Source organism: Columba livia, chromosome 18 (assembly GCF_036013475.1).
Source record: "Columba livia isolate bColLiv1 breed racing homer chromosome 18, bColLiv1.pat.W.v2, whole genome shotgun sequence".
Taxonomy (NCBI): Eukaryota; Metazoa; Chordata; class Aves; order Columbiformes; family Columbidae; genus Columba; species Columba livia.
The window spans coordinates 3,671,879-3,690,249 of NC_088619.1; the positions used below are offsets into that span (position 1 = coordinate 3,671,879).

Here is an 18,371-nt window from a genome sequence, read left to right on the forward strand (position 1 = left end):
GAAATCCTCCTCTGTTTTAAGCTAGCATCATGCAAAAAGCAGTGCACGCAGCCTTCCCGGAGCTGTGGACAAATAGATCCATTGCCTCTGATTTCTGTTGAAATTCAGAGATGCAGAGTAAAAACAGCAAGAGGTTGAGCAGTTTAACTGTGGGCTCTATATGGAAAAGGATGTTCATTTGTAAAAAAAAAAAAGTCAGTTATTTTTCACAGAGCAGAGGATGCAAAGGAAGAATCCAAAGAAAAGAGCAGCACAAATACCTTTCCTCTTTGTAGCAACAGAGATGCCCCGGGAGTTGGGCAACGTGAAACACTCTGAGCAGAAGGTGCTTGTTTCCCTTCTCCCTTTCAAAAACCAAAATACTCCTCAGACACACTCCATGCAAGGACGGGTACAGAAGGCGGACACAGAGCCCGTCTGCTGGGAAAAATCACAGTGCTGCTTCTCGGCAGCTACCCGAGATGAGCTGAGCTGCCCCGGGGACGGCGCTGCCACCGTGTCCCCGTCTCACGAGTCACGGTCCAGCTGCCCGTGCAGCAAACAATCCGTAACAGTCCAAACTACAAACAGTTCATTCCAATTTGTGCATTCCTGCCTCGGCAGACAGTGCAACGCTGACTGTTGCTGAGGGCTAAACAGGGGTCACAGAGCGATACTACCAGCAGTGAATTATTCATGTGTTGTAGCATGGGGGTCACACCCATGGGGAGAGAATATTCTGGGTCACCCCCCCTTGCTATGGAAAAACACACCCAGCTTCGAAAACAAACAGCTGATACTCCTTGTTCACTGTCAGATTGCCTAACTCACTCCCATCCTGAAAGAGAATACTCTGCCCACTTAAGAAATGCTTGAGCCAAAAAAGCCCTGACAAAGGAAGAAAAGAACCCCCCCTCACAAATACAGTCAGAGAACAACAGCAGGCAAAACGCTGCTGGGTATAACGCTCAGAAATCAGCCCCAGTTTCTACCTGGAGCCCAGTGTTCATTAGTTCTAGCTGTGTAACTCAAAGGCAAGATGCTGACAAGAGGTATTCATGTGTGATCAGGCTGAAAGCCCATATAATCATTAAAAAAACCAGCTAAGTTTAAAGCATTACAAATGTTTCTGTAAAATATATTTTAGCTCCTGTTTTTCTAAGCACTTCCACTTACTGCTCTTAGAAATGAACTTAAGCACCAGTTCCTGGCGCTGCTCGGCTCAGGATCACAGCGCTGCCTCTGCCTTGAAGGTGCGTGGAAGTGCCTGAGAACAGAGCAGATCCCAGCTCTGAGATGCACACGCGTATCTCGGTGTGCAGACATCCCTTCATTTCACATGAGAGTCAGCGTTCTCCTGGGAATTTGTAAACCCTCCTTTCCATCAAAAGACATAAAATAAACCCTGCCTCTGTGAAAACGCTCTTTCTAAGTGAGTTAATAAGGATTTTCTGTAAAAGCTGGATGAGAATTTAACAGAGAAATAACATCTACATGTAGCACTGCTAACCGACCATTTACGATGAAATAAAATGTAAAGTGTGATCTTGTTTATGGTGAAGTGCAGGAAAGTCTTGCTCAATCTTCCCTGGGTGTGAGATATTGCTCACGATGGGCTGTTTCTAGCCTACCAGAATATTTCTGTTTATACTGTTGTTCTCCCCATCCCAGACGTTTTGGTGGGATGCACACTGAGATTTGTCATCACTACAGTGAATTATTCTGGATGCTACACTTAAGTCCAACTGACACAACCTGAAATAGATAGTAATATCTGACTACATTCTGATTTTCTCCTTCCCTGTTACTCAGCAGCAGTTTCAGAGACAAAGACAAACCATTCCGCTCCTCATATTTACATTCTGCTTAGAGCGCTGATGGCATTTTTCCTCAGATCGATGCAGACCCCGTCTGCTGGAGATACACTTCACAATATTTAAACCACCATGCAATGCTGATCAAGTTCAGGTAACATAGCTCTGAAAGGTATAATCTTTTACCAGCTACCTTATTATAGAAGTCAATCAACTCCTTAAAATGCTCTGAAAGTCAAGCTTCCCAAGCACTCAATCTGCCATTCATACTTCTGCACACAGGTGAATCATTTCACCAGAACTTATCTAAATAAAGAAAAGCAAGCATCAAAGAAATGAAAACATCAGGAATAATTCAGACAAGTCTGGCAACACTGTCTGTGATTTCAAAGGGTGTAAGATCCAACCCCGTAGCACTCTGGAGCTGGAGAAAAAGTAACATCTGGGCACCCGAGCCAGATTATAAAATTCAGTGTGAAGATAAGGCCCAGAAAAAGTTGCCTTGAAGCCAAAAGATCTGGGGAGTTTGGGAACCAGCCCTTAGTTAAGAAAATACTTTTAAAAGCCTATTTTCTGACTAAGCTACTTGCAGGACCCTTCACTATACAGACACAAGTGACCTAAAAGATATTGCAATGTTTTTAACACAGTGATTTCCTGCGGAGACCGGGGGCAGGTGGGTTTGTGGTGGGATCCATGGGCCAGACCCTCAGCAAGTGCCAACCAGCGTCACCTCTCATCCTCAGGGAAGAGCCGGTAACTCACACCCACCAGCACCCCTGGGTGTGAAGTCTTATAAAGGGGGCAGTCTGAACAAAACCCATCTCCCCGAACAAATAACAACTGCGTCACTCATCTCTTATTCTTTGTAAAAAGCTAAAATTTCTTCCCTTAGATTCTCTTGACTGCAATTGAAGTTCAGCCTTAAAAACACGGGCAATAATTCTAATTGTTTTAAAATTTCTTAATTAAAATCATTTTTATGAAGCATTACCTCTAAAGATAAGGGCTTGCCCCACTCGTGCTCACAACTGTTCTTATAAAGAAGCTCCTCACCGATTTTTATGTTCGAACACAGGAACCTCTCGGATTCACAGCACACAAGAAGTACGCATCATTCAGGTGGACATTTTCACCGAAAAATGAGTATGAACCAAGAGAGTACATGCATTTGTCCAAAAGAATTGTCATGGAAGCCTAAGCTTTTGCTTTTAAAGAGGATTATCTCTGACACCTCGAGAGTGTTTCCTCTTATTAAAGGTGTTAAAACAGCAATGTGTAAAACCACTGAGAAAAACGGTATCAAACGGGAAGGACAGACTACTAGCTTGAGTTTTCTGGATTCAAAGGGGAAAATAAAGAAAGAAAAAAGAAAAGGAACACCCCCAATACCGCTGCTTTCCCGAACACCAAGCAAAGGCACCGGCTGGGAGGACGCAATTTCCTTCACACTTGCTAAAGTTCTCCCTGGCCAGGCAGGGCAGGACCCGCGGGGTCCCGAGTGCCCCTGCTGCCCCCAGGGCGGGTGGGGGGTCCTGGGGGGCAGGAGACCGCTCTGCATGGAGGGCACGGAGCCAGTGCTGAAGGAGAGACCGTGACCCTCTGCCTAGGGCTGTGCTGAGGAGGGGGAGCCCGGAGGGGATGGGGGGAGAGGGCCCGCGGGGCTGGGGGGGCTGAACGGGGCAGCAGGAGAGGTCCCTGGGTGGGAAGCACGAGGGGGTCGGGAGAGATGGTCTGAGGGGTGGGGTTGTCCCTGGACAGAGTGTACAAAAGGGGAACCCTTGGAGAGATGGTGGAAATGGAAAATCCTTTGAAAGGTGGAGCAAGGAGAGGACTCTTGGACAGCCCTTGCAAAGGAGAAAACCCTTGGATGAGCAGTTCTGGGGAGGGCCCTTGAAGTGGTGGCACAATGAAAGATCATCTGGGCAGATGGCACAAAACGGAAGCCCTCAGACAGCCATTGCAAAGGGGAAACCCTTGGACAGGTGGTGCAAGGGAGAAACTCATGGCTGACCAACACAAAGGATAAAGACTTGTATAGGTTGTTCCCAGGGGGACTCTTTCGACAGGTAGAGCAGCTGGGGAACCCTTGGACAGCCAGCTCAAAGGTGGAATTCTTGGATGGGTCATGCAATGGGGCAACTCTTGGACGGGCCGCACAAATGGGAAGCCCTTGGGTGGGTGGTTGAAAGGAGGATCCCTTGGATGGGTAGTGCAATGGGGAGACCCTTGGATAGATGGTGCAATGGGGAAGCACTTGGAGAGGCAGTGCAAAGGAGGAACCCTTGGAAAGGAGGGTGTCCCTAGCCAGAAGGGGTGCTGGAAGCAAGGGGAGGATCGCACCTGTGTATGTTCATCTCCCGGGGTGGGCGCCGCGCCTTGTCGTAGGCCACCTTGGCAAAGACACCGGCGATAAGCACGAAGGCGATGGCCCCGCACGAGATGTAGACGGTGGCGTTGGTGCTGTCCTTGTCCGGGTCGTACTTGTTGGCGTCCCCGTCGGCGCCGTTGCTGCCGTCGGCGGGCAGCGCGCCGCTGGCGGTGGTGGGGTGGGCCCACTCGGGGCTCTTGTAGTTGCGGCACAGGCTCTGGTTGAGCTTCTCGGCGCGCTTGTTGCAGCAGAAGCGGTAGAAGCAGGTGCCGCAGCAGTAGCGGAAGCCCGTCAGGCTGTTGTTGCACTCGAACTCCTTGTCCCACTGCCCGCTCACGTCGTAGTACCCCCAGCACGTCTCGTGCGCCGGGGCCGAGCCCCCGCTGCCGCCCCCGCCGCCGGAGGGCGTCCTGCCGCCCCCCGCGCCCTTTCCGCGCCCGGGCAGCGCCGTGGGGGCGGCAGCCGCCGGGCCCGCCAGCGTCTGGTTCAGGAGCTCCTTGCCCGGCTTGGGGGTCCGCCGCGGCGCCGCCGCCCCCTGGGTCCGGTTGCCCTTGGCGCGGGGGGGCCCGGCCGCCTGCGCGGCCAGCAGCAGGGCCAGGAGCTGCAGGGAGAGCAGGAGCAGCGGCAGCAGCAGGTGCCGCGGCCCCATGGCGGGGCGAGGCGGGGGCGCGGCGGGGCGCGGCGCGGGGTGGGGGCGGCGGGCGGAGGCGCGGGGGCTCAGCGGCCGCGGCGCTGCCCCATGGAGGGGGGGAGCGGGGAGGGGGTCCCGCTGCCGCCGCGCGGCTCTTCAGCGGCGGCTGCCCGGCGCCGGGCGCTTCATGCCGGCGCGCAGCGAGCGGCGGAGCCGGGCTGGAGGCGGCGGGGTCCCGTGCCGGCCGGTGCTCCTCCGGCGAGGGGCTGCGAGAGACGGGGAGAGGGTCAGAGAGCTCCGCGCCCCGGGCACCCCCGGCCCGCCCCCGCCTGCCCGCCCCCCGCCCACGGCCTTACCATGCCGGAGCGGGACTGCAGCGGGGCCGCGGAGCAGGCGGGCTGCCCGCGCTCCTGGCGGGGGCGGAGCGGCGCGGAGCCGGGCGCGGAGCAGGGGCGGGCGCCGAGCGGAGCCGAGCCGGGCGCTCCGGGTTAAGCCCGCCCACCGCTGCCGGGCCCGCTCCTTACATCACTCCGGGCCGGCGTCACCGAGCGCGGGGCGCCGCTTCGCGAACACGCCGGGCCGGTTCCGTCGCCGCCCCCCTGCCCGGGAGCGCTCGGGCCGCGGGGTCTGCCAGCCGCCAGGGGCGTGGGGAAGGTCCCTGTGGGGGCGTGCGGGGGGCGTGGTCCCCACTGGTGCGTGCGAGGTGCGGTGCGTGGGGTTATGGTGCCGATAGACATGTGCGGGGCTGTGGTCCCTGTGGGGCTGTGTGGTCCCTATAGGGGTCTGTGGCTCCTTTACCTGCCCTTACAGGGATGCACTGGGGATGCGGTCCCGTTAGGTCAGCTGTCTGTTCAGTCCCTATAGGTGTGCATGGGACAACAGTGCCTACAGGGACATGATGGCTGTAGATTTGCAGTCTGTATGGTCCCTCATAGTGTGTGCACTGGGTATTGTTCCTATAAGTGTGCATGAGTTTATGGATTGATATTTGCAGGAAATATGGTCCCTATACGTATCTGGGGGTTATGTAGACCCTACAGGTGTGTATGAGTGTGACATATGCAGTGATACGTGTGTGGGGGAGGTATGATCCTTACAGACATGTGTGAGCAGGCCCTATAAATGTGCACAAGTTGTTTGGCTCAGGTACCCCAGAGACATGCACGGGCTCCTGGGGTTCATGGAGCCTGGCTGTCCAAGCGGGTCTGTCCCAGGTAGCTCAGGAGTAGAGCTCCCTCGCCAGGAGGTTCCTGTCCAGTTCCCTTCCAGGGTGGCTGCAGAGTGCCGTAGGGATGGGCTAGCAATGCCCTGGGCCTGCCGGACCCGGTGACCCAGGCACAGCCACCACAGCTTGGTTTAAGGTATTTTTGGGCAAGCTTCCTCCAGGTACAGAAGGTTTCACTGCTGCGAGCCACTGGGTCCCCCATGACAGAATTTCCTCAAAGTCCTCATGCTTCCCCCGTGTCCCCTTGCAAACTAATCTAAAGCCTTTACAAACATTTCCTGAAGACATACAAGGTATTGCCAGCTGTAAGGACACATAGAGGACAGAGAAGAATCACAGGAAAGAAACACACACGTTTAGGAACTGAAGCGATGCCCTGTAGCTACAGCAAGCCGTTTTCAGGAGAGTGGGGAGGGTGGTGAATTTGGGAGAGAGAGACAGTACTGGAGAAAAAGGGGGAGCCACCGCTGAAAATCCTCTCCCCTGTACCTCTCAATCATTTCCTCAAGCTACCGAGGCTTGAATGCCCACAGCTGATGGCTGGGGACATTTTATAACTGTCTTAGGAGACCCCACGGACTGTGAGGTTGGCAAAGAAAGCTTTAGCCTGGCATCTAAAGCTGCTCTGATGCTGGGGGACACCCAGGGAAATTAGTCGCTTCATCCCTTAAGAAGACCCACTCTGCAGTGGCTCTAGGATAGCTGTGTTTAATGGAGGTGCCCAGGTTTCACCGGTAAATTGACACCATGGGGTCCCCAGGCCTCAGCAGTAACTGACCCCCAACTCAAAACTGAGGCAGAAGGAGGCAAGTCTGGGAAAAATGTGACATGTCACCACCCAGATGTGAGTTTGAGCTGGTTTAATGCACATACCTCCTGAACCCGGCCTATCTGTCCTCCCTTTGGAGATGATGCACTATTATAGGTGTCCTCCAAAACCTTACGTCAAAAATTGTAAAAGCAGATTGGGCCAATGTTGGGAGGCCATCTCCAGTCATTATGGGCCTTCCAGCTCCCCAGCATGGCTTCATCAAAGCCACCACAGCAAGCATCTTCAGCCCTGGGCTGTCTTGAAACTCTGCCGCTACTTCTCCAAGGCAGGTGCTTTGCAAAATGTCGGAGGCATCAGGATGTAATAACCTGCATCTTCCCCTCATCAGGCTGTTCCGTCCTCACTTGTACAAGAATGGAGGTCCCTGCAGAGACACTGCTTGGGGGGGAACTATCACTCCAGAGGAAACCCAGTGTCCTCTCCCGTGTGGGCAAGGCTGCCTGCTGAAGGCAATCCTGAGGGACAACAGCTGTAGTTCTTGAGGCATAAGCTGTTGACGCTCCTCTGTCCTTATGCTGAATGTTCCAAGGGCACAGAAAATGTCTAGCAAAACGGTATCTCCCTGGAGAACAGCACTGAGTATTAAGAATTCTGTCCCGTGGAATATTTGGGGTCTGAGACTTGTCTTTTTGTTGTGTCTGCACAGCCTCCAGCACTGGCTGAGACGTGGGCTCCTGCTCCTGTGATGCCACTGTGGTTGTATCAGACCAAGGTAGTGATGAAATATCCAGATGCCTCTGCCTCCTCCTGCTCCATTTATCAACACCAATAAGCATGCTAATGAAGGACAGAGTCACCATGGATCTCCTGTATAATCCCATTGCCTTTCCCAGAGCCAAATTAATGGGACAGAAAGAGCTAAAAGTGAATGTGGAAAGAGGGAAACAGTCGCTGAGGAGCAGTGACTGATTTCTGGGACTGTCCTGGGGCTCGCAGCTGTGTCGCTGGCTGCAGAAGGAAAGGACAATGGCCAAAATGTTTGTGGGAGAAAATAACTCTGCTCCACACCTGACGATCCTCAGGAACGATCACTCCGATGACACCTCCACTCCCTAATTTCTTCACCTGCAAGTCACCGTGAAACCTCCAGCACTTTCTCTTTTATCTCAAGTCCCATCCTCCCCAGGTTGTTTTTATCAGCGTGCCTGTTTCAGAGTGGTTTTCTTGTTTATCTTCTTTGCTGGGTGCTTTCATCTCTCTCCTGAAATGCCACGGCTGCCGGCAATGAAGGGAAGTGCAGGTTCAGTAACTCCTGTTTAATCTAATTCGCACACAAAATCGCTCAACTTTAGCCCGTTTTCCCTGCCACCACCTGTCGGACTCTGATGACTTTGTGAGGAGTTTGTAATGAGTCTGATGTTCTCAAAAGCTGATTCTTCCTCGTCAGGGGATTAAATTGTGACAGTGAATCTTTATTAAAATGAGCACAGTACTTTGGACCTAATTTTTCTTCTAAAATTAATGTAGCTACAAAAAGCTAATAACAGGAATTTGGGGGATTATTTCTATGAAGCTGAATTCTTTCTTACTTGACTAGATATGGGCTTGCTCTATGAATGTAGCAAAGGTACAGGGTGGATCCCACGTTTGTTATAAGCAGAAGGCTTGTTACTCCCAGATAGAAGACAGACAGTGAATGGAAACCAGACAGGGAAATGTGGGGGGAACAAGTGTGGTGACAACAGGCACCAAGGTGACAGGGGCCTCACCCACGGCCATATGGGCAGTGCCAGATGTGAACAGCTGCTTCTGCAGCTTCCTGAGCAGCTGCTTCAAAGAAAGGGACAAAAAATGCTCAGAAAAGGGACGTTTCATCAGCTTTTAGTGGTTGGTTTATTCTCTGGTGCCTGAGAGAATACTGTGTTTTATATGGTTTTGTATAGTTTGAAGAACTGTCATTATCTTTACCCATGGAACATCTTTTTTCTTTCTCATTCTTCCTATCCACCGTGGCAGTGAATGTCACAGGCTCCTGATGTCCTACAGCGGTGACGTCTGTGTCTGTCTTTGGGGCATTCCCAGCACTTAAGCCTCTGTTTTCCACCTCAGTCAGGGGGAGGAGGGGAAGAGACTGCCAGGGCCATTTACAGATGTGTACACAGCTTTCCAGACAACTCACCCACGGTGCAGCTCGGGGGATGGAGATGCTGCTGCTGCTGCCCGCAGCAACGTCAGCAGCAGGAGCTGTGAGACTGGACAGCCCAGCACCCCTGGAGATGTTCGGTGAGTTCACTGATGTGCCACCAGCAAGAGCTTTGGCTGGGCAGTTCATCAATGCGCTCACTTGAAATGGCCATGTGGGCCATCTGTAAAGAGGAGACAAAGAAACTTCCCCAGGAAATGATGGATTGCTCATTATTTATCCAGGTCTGCTCGGAGAGAAGGCTTCAGAAAGTGTTTTTAGCACTGCACTGCAGAGAAAAGTCCCATCAGAGTTCCAGACCCGAGCGGACGGAGGAAGAAATGCAGCCGACTCAATATGAGTGATAAAGCATACTTCAACTTTATTGCCCGAGATAGCGTGCATTTATACCAAATACCATAATTATGCATACTTGTCTCTATCTAATAGGCTAAGCACATTTACTTACTCCACCTACTTGGGTTTAGCTAGCTATGCGCATCCCACATTCTTCTGACTCTTATCTCTTCAAAAATATCCTGACCCTGCCTTAGTTAGTACTTTTCCGTTCCCCCCTTTCCCACGGCCTAATAGACAAGCTAACTAAGGCCTACTTATGTCAACTAAAATGGGCTCTGCTCGTACAGTTGCTTGGTGGACTCATGTCCGTGCTCCTTGAGCCAATCCCCGACACTGCACCTCTACAAATCCCAAGGTCCTGTGGTCAGGTGCATGGACATAGGTTCAATGTCTTCTCCTGTTGGAAGAAGCTCTGACACAAAGCTGACCAGCCAGACCCACAAAGTTCCTCCAATAATGCTTGGTGGTGTGGAGGGGAACAGTCTTGATGCCTGCACAGCTCACACATTTGTATTCTGCAGCTTTTCCTTCTTCTCCTGGTTTGAACTCTTCTACAATATACCTATATGGCAAACACTGGTGTGGAGGTACCAGAGGTATTTTGCTCCTTCATGCATGAAAGAATATCTGTATGCAGAAAGGCAGCTCTCAGGTCACTGTTATGGTCCCTTCTTAGCTGATAGAACCTTGCTTCACCCAAAAAGAATTCACCTGGTAATGCCTCTAAACTTTGTGAAATCTTCTGATGCGTTCTTGATAGTAACAGAAAATCTTGCACATGGGAGACCTTCCAACTACTCACTGCAATATGTGGCATCCCCTGGGGATCCGGACAGTGTGAAGGCAATACAGAGATCTCAGCATGGGCTGCTTCTCCTTCACCGGTATCTGCTGGGCAGTGGTTCCTCCAGGCCTGCCCACCTGTGAAAGACACTCTTACCTTCATCAGCTTTCTGCCTTTGTCACCACAAACTGGGACTTTGCTACAGACAGGGTCTTTCTCAGTCTGTGAAGGGCAATGTGCTGGTTAAGTGTAACATATGGCTGATGTAGGTATTATATTGGATATTGGAACCAGTCTCCTTTATCCTTCTATAAGTACACAGAAGGGAAACCAGTGAGAGCTTTGCTTTTACGTATTACTACTGTTGTTTTTCCCATCACCATGGTGGCACCAGCCTGTCTCACTAGAACAAGGGCAGATTCCTCTCCCCAGCACCCAGCCAAGCACCGCCCAGGAGTGCCCAGCAGATCTGACTTTCCCATGGAATCTGGCAATCCCAGCAGTCACTCTTCCATTCACATTGTCCTACAGCTCGACTCACTTCATCACCAGCCAGTCTGAGCCAGGAGAAGCCGTCCAAGTCAGCAGAGAAGCAGATGGAAGGAACCAGATTGCCCGCGTCCAACACCTTGCATAGTCATTACCCAGCCACGGGCTTGATGGATATGATAACGTGAAATGAGAGATATTAGCATTGGTGTTGATGATCACAGGCCGGCCTCCAAGCCCAGCCATATGACGAGGCACTGGGACAGCTTCCTCTGCTGAGATGCTCCTGGCTCTGTCACTCAAACCCCATGTCCATACCCACTTTACCCAGGCTACCAAGGACAACACAGGCTCAGCTACCTTGAGGTGATGTCAACAAGTTTATTTTCCCCAAACATCACATCCATGGGTGGTTCTTCAGCTGTGAGTTTCATCCAGGTGTATTAACCAGGCACTGAAATGCCACAGAAAGGTGTATTTGCAGCCTGCCACAGCTGAGGACATTGTGTGATCCCAGAGCTCATCTCCTCACAGACCACCATTGTGACAGGACTGTAACAATTTGTCGCTACCTGTCGCACACGTCTGTCTCATCCTCACAGGAAGGCTTCAGCCCATATCTTAACACTGGGAACAATCCAGACATGTTGGGCTAACAGCAACTCGGGAAAGCTGTGGTTATGGTACTCCCAGCCCACACAAACAAAATACCCCTTCTTTTATTGCAAAACTGAAGATTCTTGGGCTCCAGCAAGTTCAGCCCGTATTCCTGCAACCATATAACAGCGAGTCATCACTTTAAATGATTATGTTCAAGTGCTCATCTTTGGGACCTAAGCAGCGTGCATCATGATCCTTGGTTTTCTGATATCTGTGTTGAAAGAGCAAAGAGGATGGAAGCCAGAACATGAGGGTCATACAGTCACAGTTAGGACATACAGGCAGAACACAACGAATCGCTCACAGCTGCCTCTGCGGCTGTGCTACAGACCAAGAGCAGTTCTCTATCATCCTTCTTTTCTGCTGTCACACTTCTGAAACCTTTGTGTCACTACAAGTCATTGGCACGGCTCTAGGTACCCAGCACCCGCTATGGACCTGAACATCACTCCTGGAGAGAACCGTCTACCTGCTCCACTGACAATGTCACCCTATTTGGGGGGCCCTTTTGAGGTCACCTTTCCGCAACTTCTCTGCACTCCTGCACTTCAGTAGAGACCTTGGGAATACATCAACTCACAACTGGTAAAATCAGACCTAAACACTTGACAGAGAAATCCAGGGATTCTTTCGGAGAAGGAATTTCTCTTGCCCTTCTAAACCATCCAACAGCCTGTTAGAGATGAAGAAGTGATTCAGCTCAACCTGAGCAGAGGGAAGCAGCTGAGTGTTTCACAGAGAAGGTTCAGTTCACGTGTACAAACAGTGCGCACCTTCTGCAGGTTAGGGTTGCCATTGCTTTCTCTACTCAGTTTTCCTATTGCAGAGGTCACAATTCAGACCATCTATCACTTCTGATCAGTAACAAGACTCTCTTCCCTCTTGGTGGATCAGTGGATAGTCAGGTACTCAGAATGACCTCCTGCCAGCGGTTAAAAATCACCACCTCCCTGCTACAGCTCCGGGGTTCTCATTAACACAAACATGGAAGATAAAACAGAATGTACCAAATAAAATGCTTAACTGCATGAGCATTTCCTGAAGAGGGAGCAGACACTCTGTTTGTTGCACTTCTGAAGGATGCACAGGAGCGATAGTGATGGGCACGGTGTGGGATCTTACACAGGAGGGACAGAATGGGATGGGATGGGATGGGATGGATGGGATGGGATGGGATGGGATGGGATGGGATGGGATGGGATGGGATAGAAAACAGAACTGTTCAGCAGAAGTAGGCCAGGCTGTAGACATTGTGGGGCCAGAAAGATGCTAAAATGGAGTCTGAAACTCATCAAAACAACTGGATTCCTGTATTTTATGCCCAGCCTATCAGGCTTGCTTTGTAGTCAGTACACAGAGAGAGGGGGGCTGTGCTGCATGGATTCGCAATAGCTCTTTGAGGAGAAACTCAAGTTCTGGGAAAAACAAAGGTCTGCGGCAGTGCCAGTGGGTGTCACATGGATGGCAACCGCTGGGGCTGTTCCCGTCCTGCTGAGCCCAGCAGCGGAGTCAGAGCCCACGGGAGGAGAAGGGGCAGGAATATTTGCCCAGGCTCTGTCGGTTGTGGGGACTGGTGCTGGAGGACTGCAGGATTGCCTCTGCCTTTCGCCATGCTGGAGCCAGAGGCAATTCCTCACTGGTGGAGGGCTGGAGGTTTGGTGTAAAGGAGAAGCAGCCGTACCCAAGCCACTGGAGCCCCTCTGGAGCCTGCTCCCCATGGCAACATGCACTGGGAAGGCTGGGGGACCTCGCATCCGTCTGCTCTGGGGCTGTGCATCAACCACCTTGAAACAGCAGCCTGGGCACTGCTTGGTTCCTCACTGCTAATGAATACCCTGCTGTGGGGGTGTCCCTGTGCTCCCACACTGGTGATGTGATGTGACCCAGCTTTTATAGCAGCAGTAATATTGTACCTTCCCTGACAGGGCTTCATCTGGGGTCTCCTCATCACTGCCTCTAATGGGGTAAGTGTAATGAGGCCATGGGAGGAGCAGAGGCTGAGATGCCTCCAAATCTAAGGATCTACAGATACTTTTCCAGACCTATCAGTAACAGCACCCTTTGTAGATGGACACCATGATCTTCATGTTTCCATGATTTTCAGTCTCCACTCCAGATCAGAAGCACGATCCATGGTCACATTCTTACCCTGGTGGTCATCCTTGGAGACACCCATGCCACCCTGCATCTCTGGGAAGGCACCATTGTGCAGGGTCCCCATCACAACAGCTTCCCCTTGTCCTCTACTTTTCCTCCTCATAGAGCACCAGGTTAGCATCAGCCCAGAAGCAGGGAGGAAGATGACAACAAGCCTTCATCTTCCTCACAGTGGCTGAAGCAGCTCAGGTGATGTTATATTCTAGGGCATATTGAAAGGTGGCAGCAATAGAGAAAATGGGAAGGGCTGACCAAAAGGGACACTGCCTGACATTTTTTCCATGAGATTGAGCAGCAGAAGAGCAAGTGCAGGGCTCACGCAGTGACCTGATAAAAGACAGACAGGCGGTTCAGGAGAACATTCTACCCAGCGTTCAATCCTCCTCCTTGCAGCATGTCACTAGGGCGGATTTCTGCAGAAGGCAAATGAGTTACTCAGGCATGACGGTGCTCTCAAATGGAATGACACATCCTGCCCCCTGTCTCTGTAAGTCCCTTTGTTTCTCTTTACAGGTAAATTTTACACCTTTTCTAAAAACCCCAGGGAGGAGCCAGTTCTTTCCAGTCATTCACAAGCCAGGTGAATGACTGCAAAATGGGAGAACTCAAAAAAAGTCCTTTGAACAGAGCTCAGAACACTCTGAAATTAGGATGTTTTTCAAGGCTGTGAGGGAGACCAAAGAAATCCGAACTGCAGGCTTGCAAAATTCAGAAAAGGCTGAGGGCTGCGAGCACTGATTGCATGGCAGGCCTGGGGAATCTTTACTCAGCACATGAGCCATGCTGAAATACAGAGCAGAGGGCAGTGGTGGGGACCGCACTGGAATATTGTGTCCAGTTGTGGCCCCTCAGTTCCAGCAGGACCGGGAACTGCTGGAGAGAGTCCAGCGCAGGGCAACAAAGATGCTGAAGGGAGTGGAGCATCTCCCGTGTGAGGAAAGGCTGAGGGAGCTGGGGCTCTGGAGCTGGAGAAGAGGAGACTGAGGGGGGACTCATTCCTGGGGATCAATATGGAAAGGGTGAGTGTCAGGAGGATGGAGCCAGGCTCTTCTCGGTGACAACCAATGATAAGACAAGGGGCAATGGGTACAAACTGGAACACAGGAGGTTCCACTTAAATCTGAGAAGAAACTTGTTCCTGGTGAGGGTGGCAGAGCCTGGCCCAGGCTGCCCAGGGAGGTTGTGGAGTCTCCTTCTCTGCAGACATTCCAACCCGCCTGGACACCTTCCTGTGTAACCTCATCTGGGTGTTCCTGCTCCATGGGGGGATTGCACTGGATGAGCTTTCCAGGTCCCTTCCAACCCCTGGCATTCGGTGATTCTGTGACTTTGCTCCATCCCTGTGGCTTAATGCGAACTCTTTTCCTGAAGTGTTTGTTTAGCAGCCACAGCAGGCACAAGGAGCGCGGCTGCCGCTGTCGGCGGGCGATGCAGCAGCTCTGGGAGCAGCCCAGGAGAGGGCAGGCGGCAGCCCCAGCTGTGCAGCAGCCGTGGGCACCGACACGCTGCGAGGAGCCGGCACGTGTCGGGACTTGTGGTGTTGCGGTCATCAGAACGCTTCAGGAAATTGGGTTCGTTTTGCTAGAAATAGTGTCTGGGAAGGACTGGGAAAGAAAGGAAGGCTGCATTTGTTGCAGTATTCTGGGTGGGCATGTGCAGCGCACACTTACCAGGTTTTTATTGCAAATTTTGCAGGATGTGTGCCTGTAGAAAAGAGCACAAATCAAAGACCTGAAACGCCAGTAAGTTGCGGTGGTATTTGCTGGAATGCTCACATGGTTCAAGGGCTTTTGCCAAGCTGTATTTCACTTGCAAGGGGCTGTGCAGCTGTGACAAGTCACCTGTGTGCTGGAGAAATTTAATGAGCGTCATTCAGAGCTGTACCATTACAGACAGTACGAGCTTGAACCCACCTGGCCAGCTGCGAGAAGAGTTGAGAGACAGAAACCTGATGCCAAGAAATTGCACCCTGTAGTAACAGAAAAGCAAAATGGAAAGGTGAAGAGTTCATGAACAATGTGGCCAAAGGCGCTGAGGAGTTCAGCAGAGGAAGAGAAGCTAATCTGTGATCCCTTGGAAGTAAGAGGAGTCCTAAATTTGATATCAGGCTGCAGACTGGTGGAACTGGTCAAACTGTCACTGATAATACAGGGACAATCGGCAGGGTTGATAAATATCCCTGCTTTGGTCTGTTTGGTGCTCTGCAGTCCTGGGCCTGACCCGCAGCCAGAAGGGTCACCCTGGGTGGACAAGCAGGGTGGCTGGTCCTGCCCTGCTGCTCTCCCAGGACACAAATGCCACCCTGTCCCCTCCCCTTGCCATATGTTTAGTGTTTGTAACTGGGTCTTACGCTGCATACACTCTCTCCTGCCTAACTCCCCATTTGCAGAAGATCTGGCTCAACCTGCACTGATTTTATTCGAGCTTCCTTTATAAAAGTCATGCAAGTCCCAGAGCCCTGCAGCAGAGGGACATCACCAGCATGCCAAGCCCTGTTTGCAGCCAATTTATGAAAGTCCATTGCTCGGAAACACTGATCAATCAATGGGCACATCCCACCTATGAGCAGAATAAGCAAAGGAGAGGTAGCTGGGACACAAGGTGACATCCGCATATTCATGGCTAGTGGGCCAAGAAACCCAGGCTCTGGACAGCTTTTTCTTTTGCAGAGCTGTACATAGATTTAATCCTCCTGAGATCCCAAGCCACAACCACTGCAGCAGCTCCCTTGTTCAGAGCGCAACACGCAGGCTGCTCTCTCCGTACATGTGTGCCTGTGTCTGGGATACAGTTAGCAAACTGCCCTGGACTTTGCAACTTTCCTGCTCAGTTTTTATTAATTCTCCCTTTGCACTAATCCTCAATATGTTTCGCTTACATTCAGCGAGCAAGAGGGAAGCACTGCCTCAGTTAATTTAACTCCCGCAAATTCCCGTCGCTGCTGGGGAGAGATTGTGCTTCTTAGCAGATAAAGCAGCTTCTTTATATTTCAAAAGGTTAGAGATTAGATCTGGTTATGGTTATACTTTTATTAAAATTCCTATTTACATTTTTTTTTCCATCGGTACAATTACAGAAAAGGCAGAAGGAAAGTGTTCAATTCAGAGCAGTACTTGAGCACTGAATTATCCCTCGGTGCTACATGGATGTGCAAAGCAAGAGCCCCGTGTCCCTCACCTGCAGACGGGATGAGGAGCTGGTGCGGGCGCTGCCTGCTCTCCCTACCCCGTCCTGCAAAGAAGCAGCACAGAGCTTGACCAAATTTCTCAGGCCTGTAGCAAAATCACAGAATCACAGAATGTTTGGGGTGGGAAGGGGCCTCTGGAGATCATCCAGTCCAGCCCACCGAAGGGGAATTGCTTCTGAACAGAAGGTCTCTGGAGCATTTTTCTCCCAGGAAACAGCTTTGGTTTATTGTAGCGGTGAAGTTCAGAGGAGTTTGCAGCCTGGCCTCTGATCCATCCCCCTGTGGTTTTTATAGGATGTAAAGGTAGACAGTGAGCTCCTTGATGGATCTTTATGCTACAAAGTCAGCCCTTACAGCGAGTGTGGGGCTCTGAGGTGCCACTCACATGGCGTTGGTTGAGTGACAACCTCCAGGTGACGGTAAAGGGAAGAAAATTAAACCTATGTGCACTTTCATAGAAACAAGTCCAGTCACACCAGATGGGGGAAAACCCGGGTTCCTTGGGAGGAACATGGGGCTCCAGTACTCGCCCACGTGGCGCAGGAGGAGGTGCATGGCACACATACATTCGGCAACACTGCTCCTGCTCTTGAGAAGAAAGAGGAGACAGTATCTCTCAGATGCCAGTGAACCCTGCACACAAATCATGCTCACTGCAAATTTACAAGCCTGTGACCTTCCTGCTCTTGGCTCCCATGCACAATAAAGCAGTGAGCAAAGGGGACACTTAAATAAAATACAGTGAAGAGCAAAGCTGCTCTTTTGATCAACCTGCACCTCGTTGTTCAGGAGCAAGGGGAGCGCTCCCGGGGAGTGAGGGAAGCACGAAGGGCGGCCTTTGCTAATAAATGCAGGACATTGCAGGTGGGGAGCAAGAAAATCTTGAATTTACTGCAGCAGATGAGAGCCAGCAATGCACTTAGTATAAAGCAGCACTACTGAAGTACAGCAGCGAAACACTGACTCCTGAAAGATTGCTCAGAAAAGGGTATTTTTAGGCTGTAGAGCGTATGGAGCTCTCCTCAGCAGTGTCCAGCCTAAGGACGCCTCTGCCATCCCTAGGGTGTAGGAGCAGGTGGAGGTTGGTGGCCAGGGACAAAGGAGAGCAGGGTAGGAGCTGAGGAGTGCGGGGACACTCAGTGGCCACTGGTTGGGGGTGCATCGGTCTCAGCAGGAGGCACAGGGCAGTGCAATGAGGCAGAAAGATGTTATTCCTTCCATGTTCTTGCTGTGCTGCTCAGCAATTGTGCTGCACATGCTTGGTCCCCATGTTGCGTTCAGCACTGGGTAATCACAAGTCCCCTAGAGTGTGACCCACATGAGCACCATAGAATCACAGAACCACAGGCTGCCCAGGGCAGTGGTGGAGTCACTGTCCCTAGAGGGGTTTAAAAGACATGTAGATAAGGTTCTCAGAGACACGGGTTAGTGCCAGAGTGAGGTTATGTTTGGACTCGATCTCTCCCAACCAAAATGATTCTACGATTCTATGTCCTGTTAGTATTTTCCATTTCTGCTTGGAAGGACTTCAGGTTTCATGGCTAGTAATTCGGAATGCACTGATGTGGATGCACTGGACCTGCTGGAGCTCCAGCTGATGTTCTGGAATGGAGCTGCTGTCAGTGAGGTTGAGATCCAGCCCTGCTCCTCCAAGGGCAGCACACGTGTTCCTCCCACCACCCCTCCTTCTTCATGGGGATTCAGCCAGCCAGGAACAATATGTATCTATTAGCAGAAAAGTGGGTGCTTTGCACTGAAAT

At 51.4% G+C, this 18,371-nt stretch overlaps 1 protein-coding gene across 4 annotated transcripts in view; it reads right to left on the reverse strand.

Moving 5' to 3' along the window:
• SHISA6 (shisa family member 6) overlaps positions 1-5,431 on the reverse strand; it is a 245,111-nt gene extending 239,680 nt beyond the window's left edge. For 2 of the 4 annotated variants that reach the window (XM_065034508.1, XM_065034507.1), the window contains exons 1-2: positions 5,152-5,431; positions 4,137-5,061 (exon numbers count right to left, since the gene is read on the reverse strand). In XM_065034508.1, coding sequence (XP_064890580.1) covers positions 4,137-4,813 — 677 coding nt within the window. In that variant the 5' untranslated portion in view covers positions 4,814-5,061; positions 5,152-5,431. The remainder of the gene's footprint in view (positions 1-4,136; positions 5,062-5,151) is intronic. The other 2 variants (XM_065034510.1, XM_065034509.1) reach the window with 1 other exon arrangement.
• Positions 5,432-18,371: the final 12,940 nt, after the last annotated feature.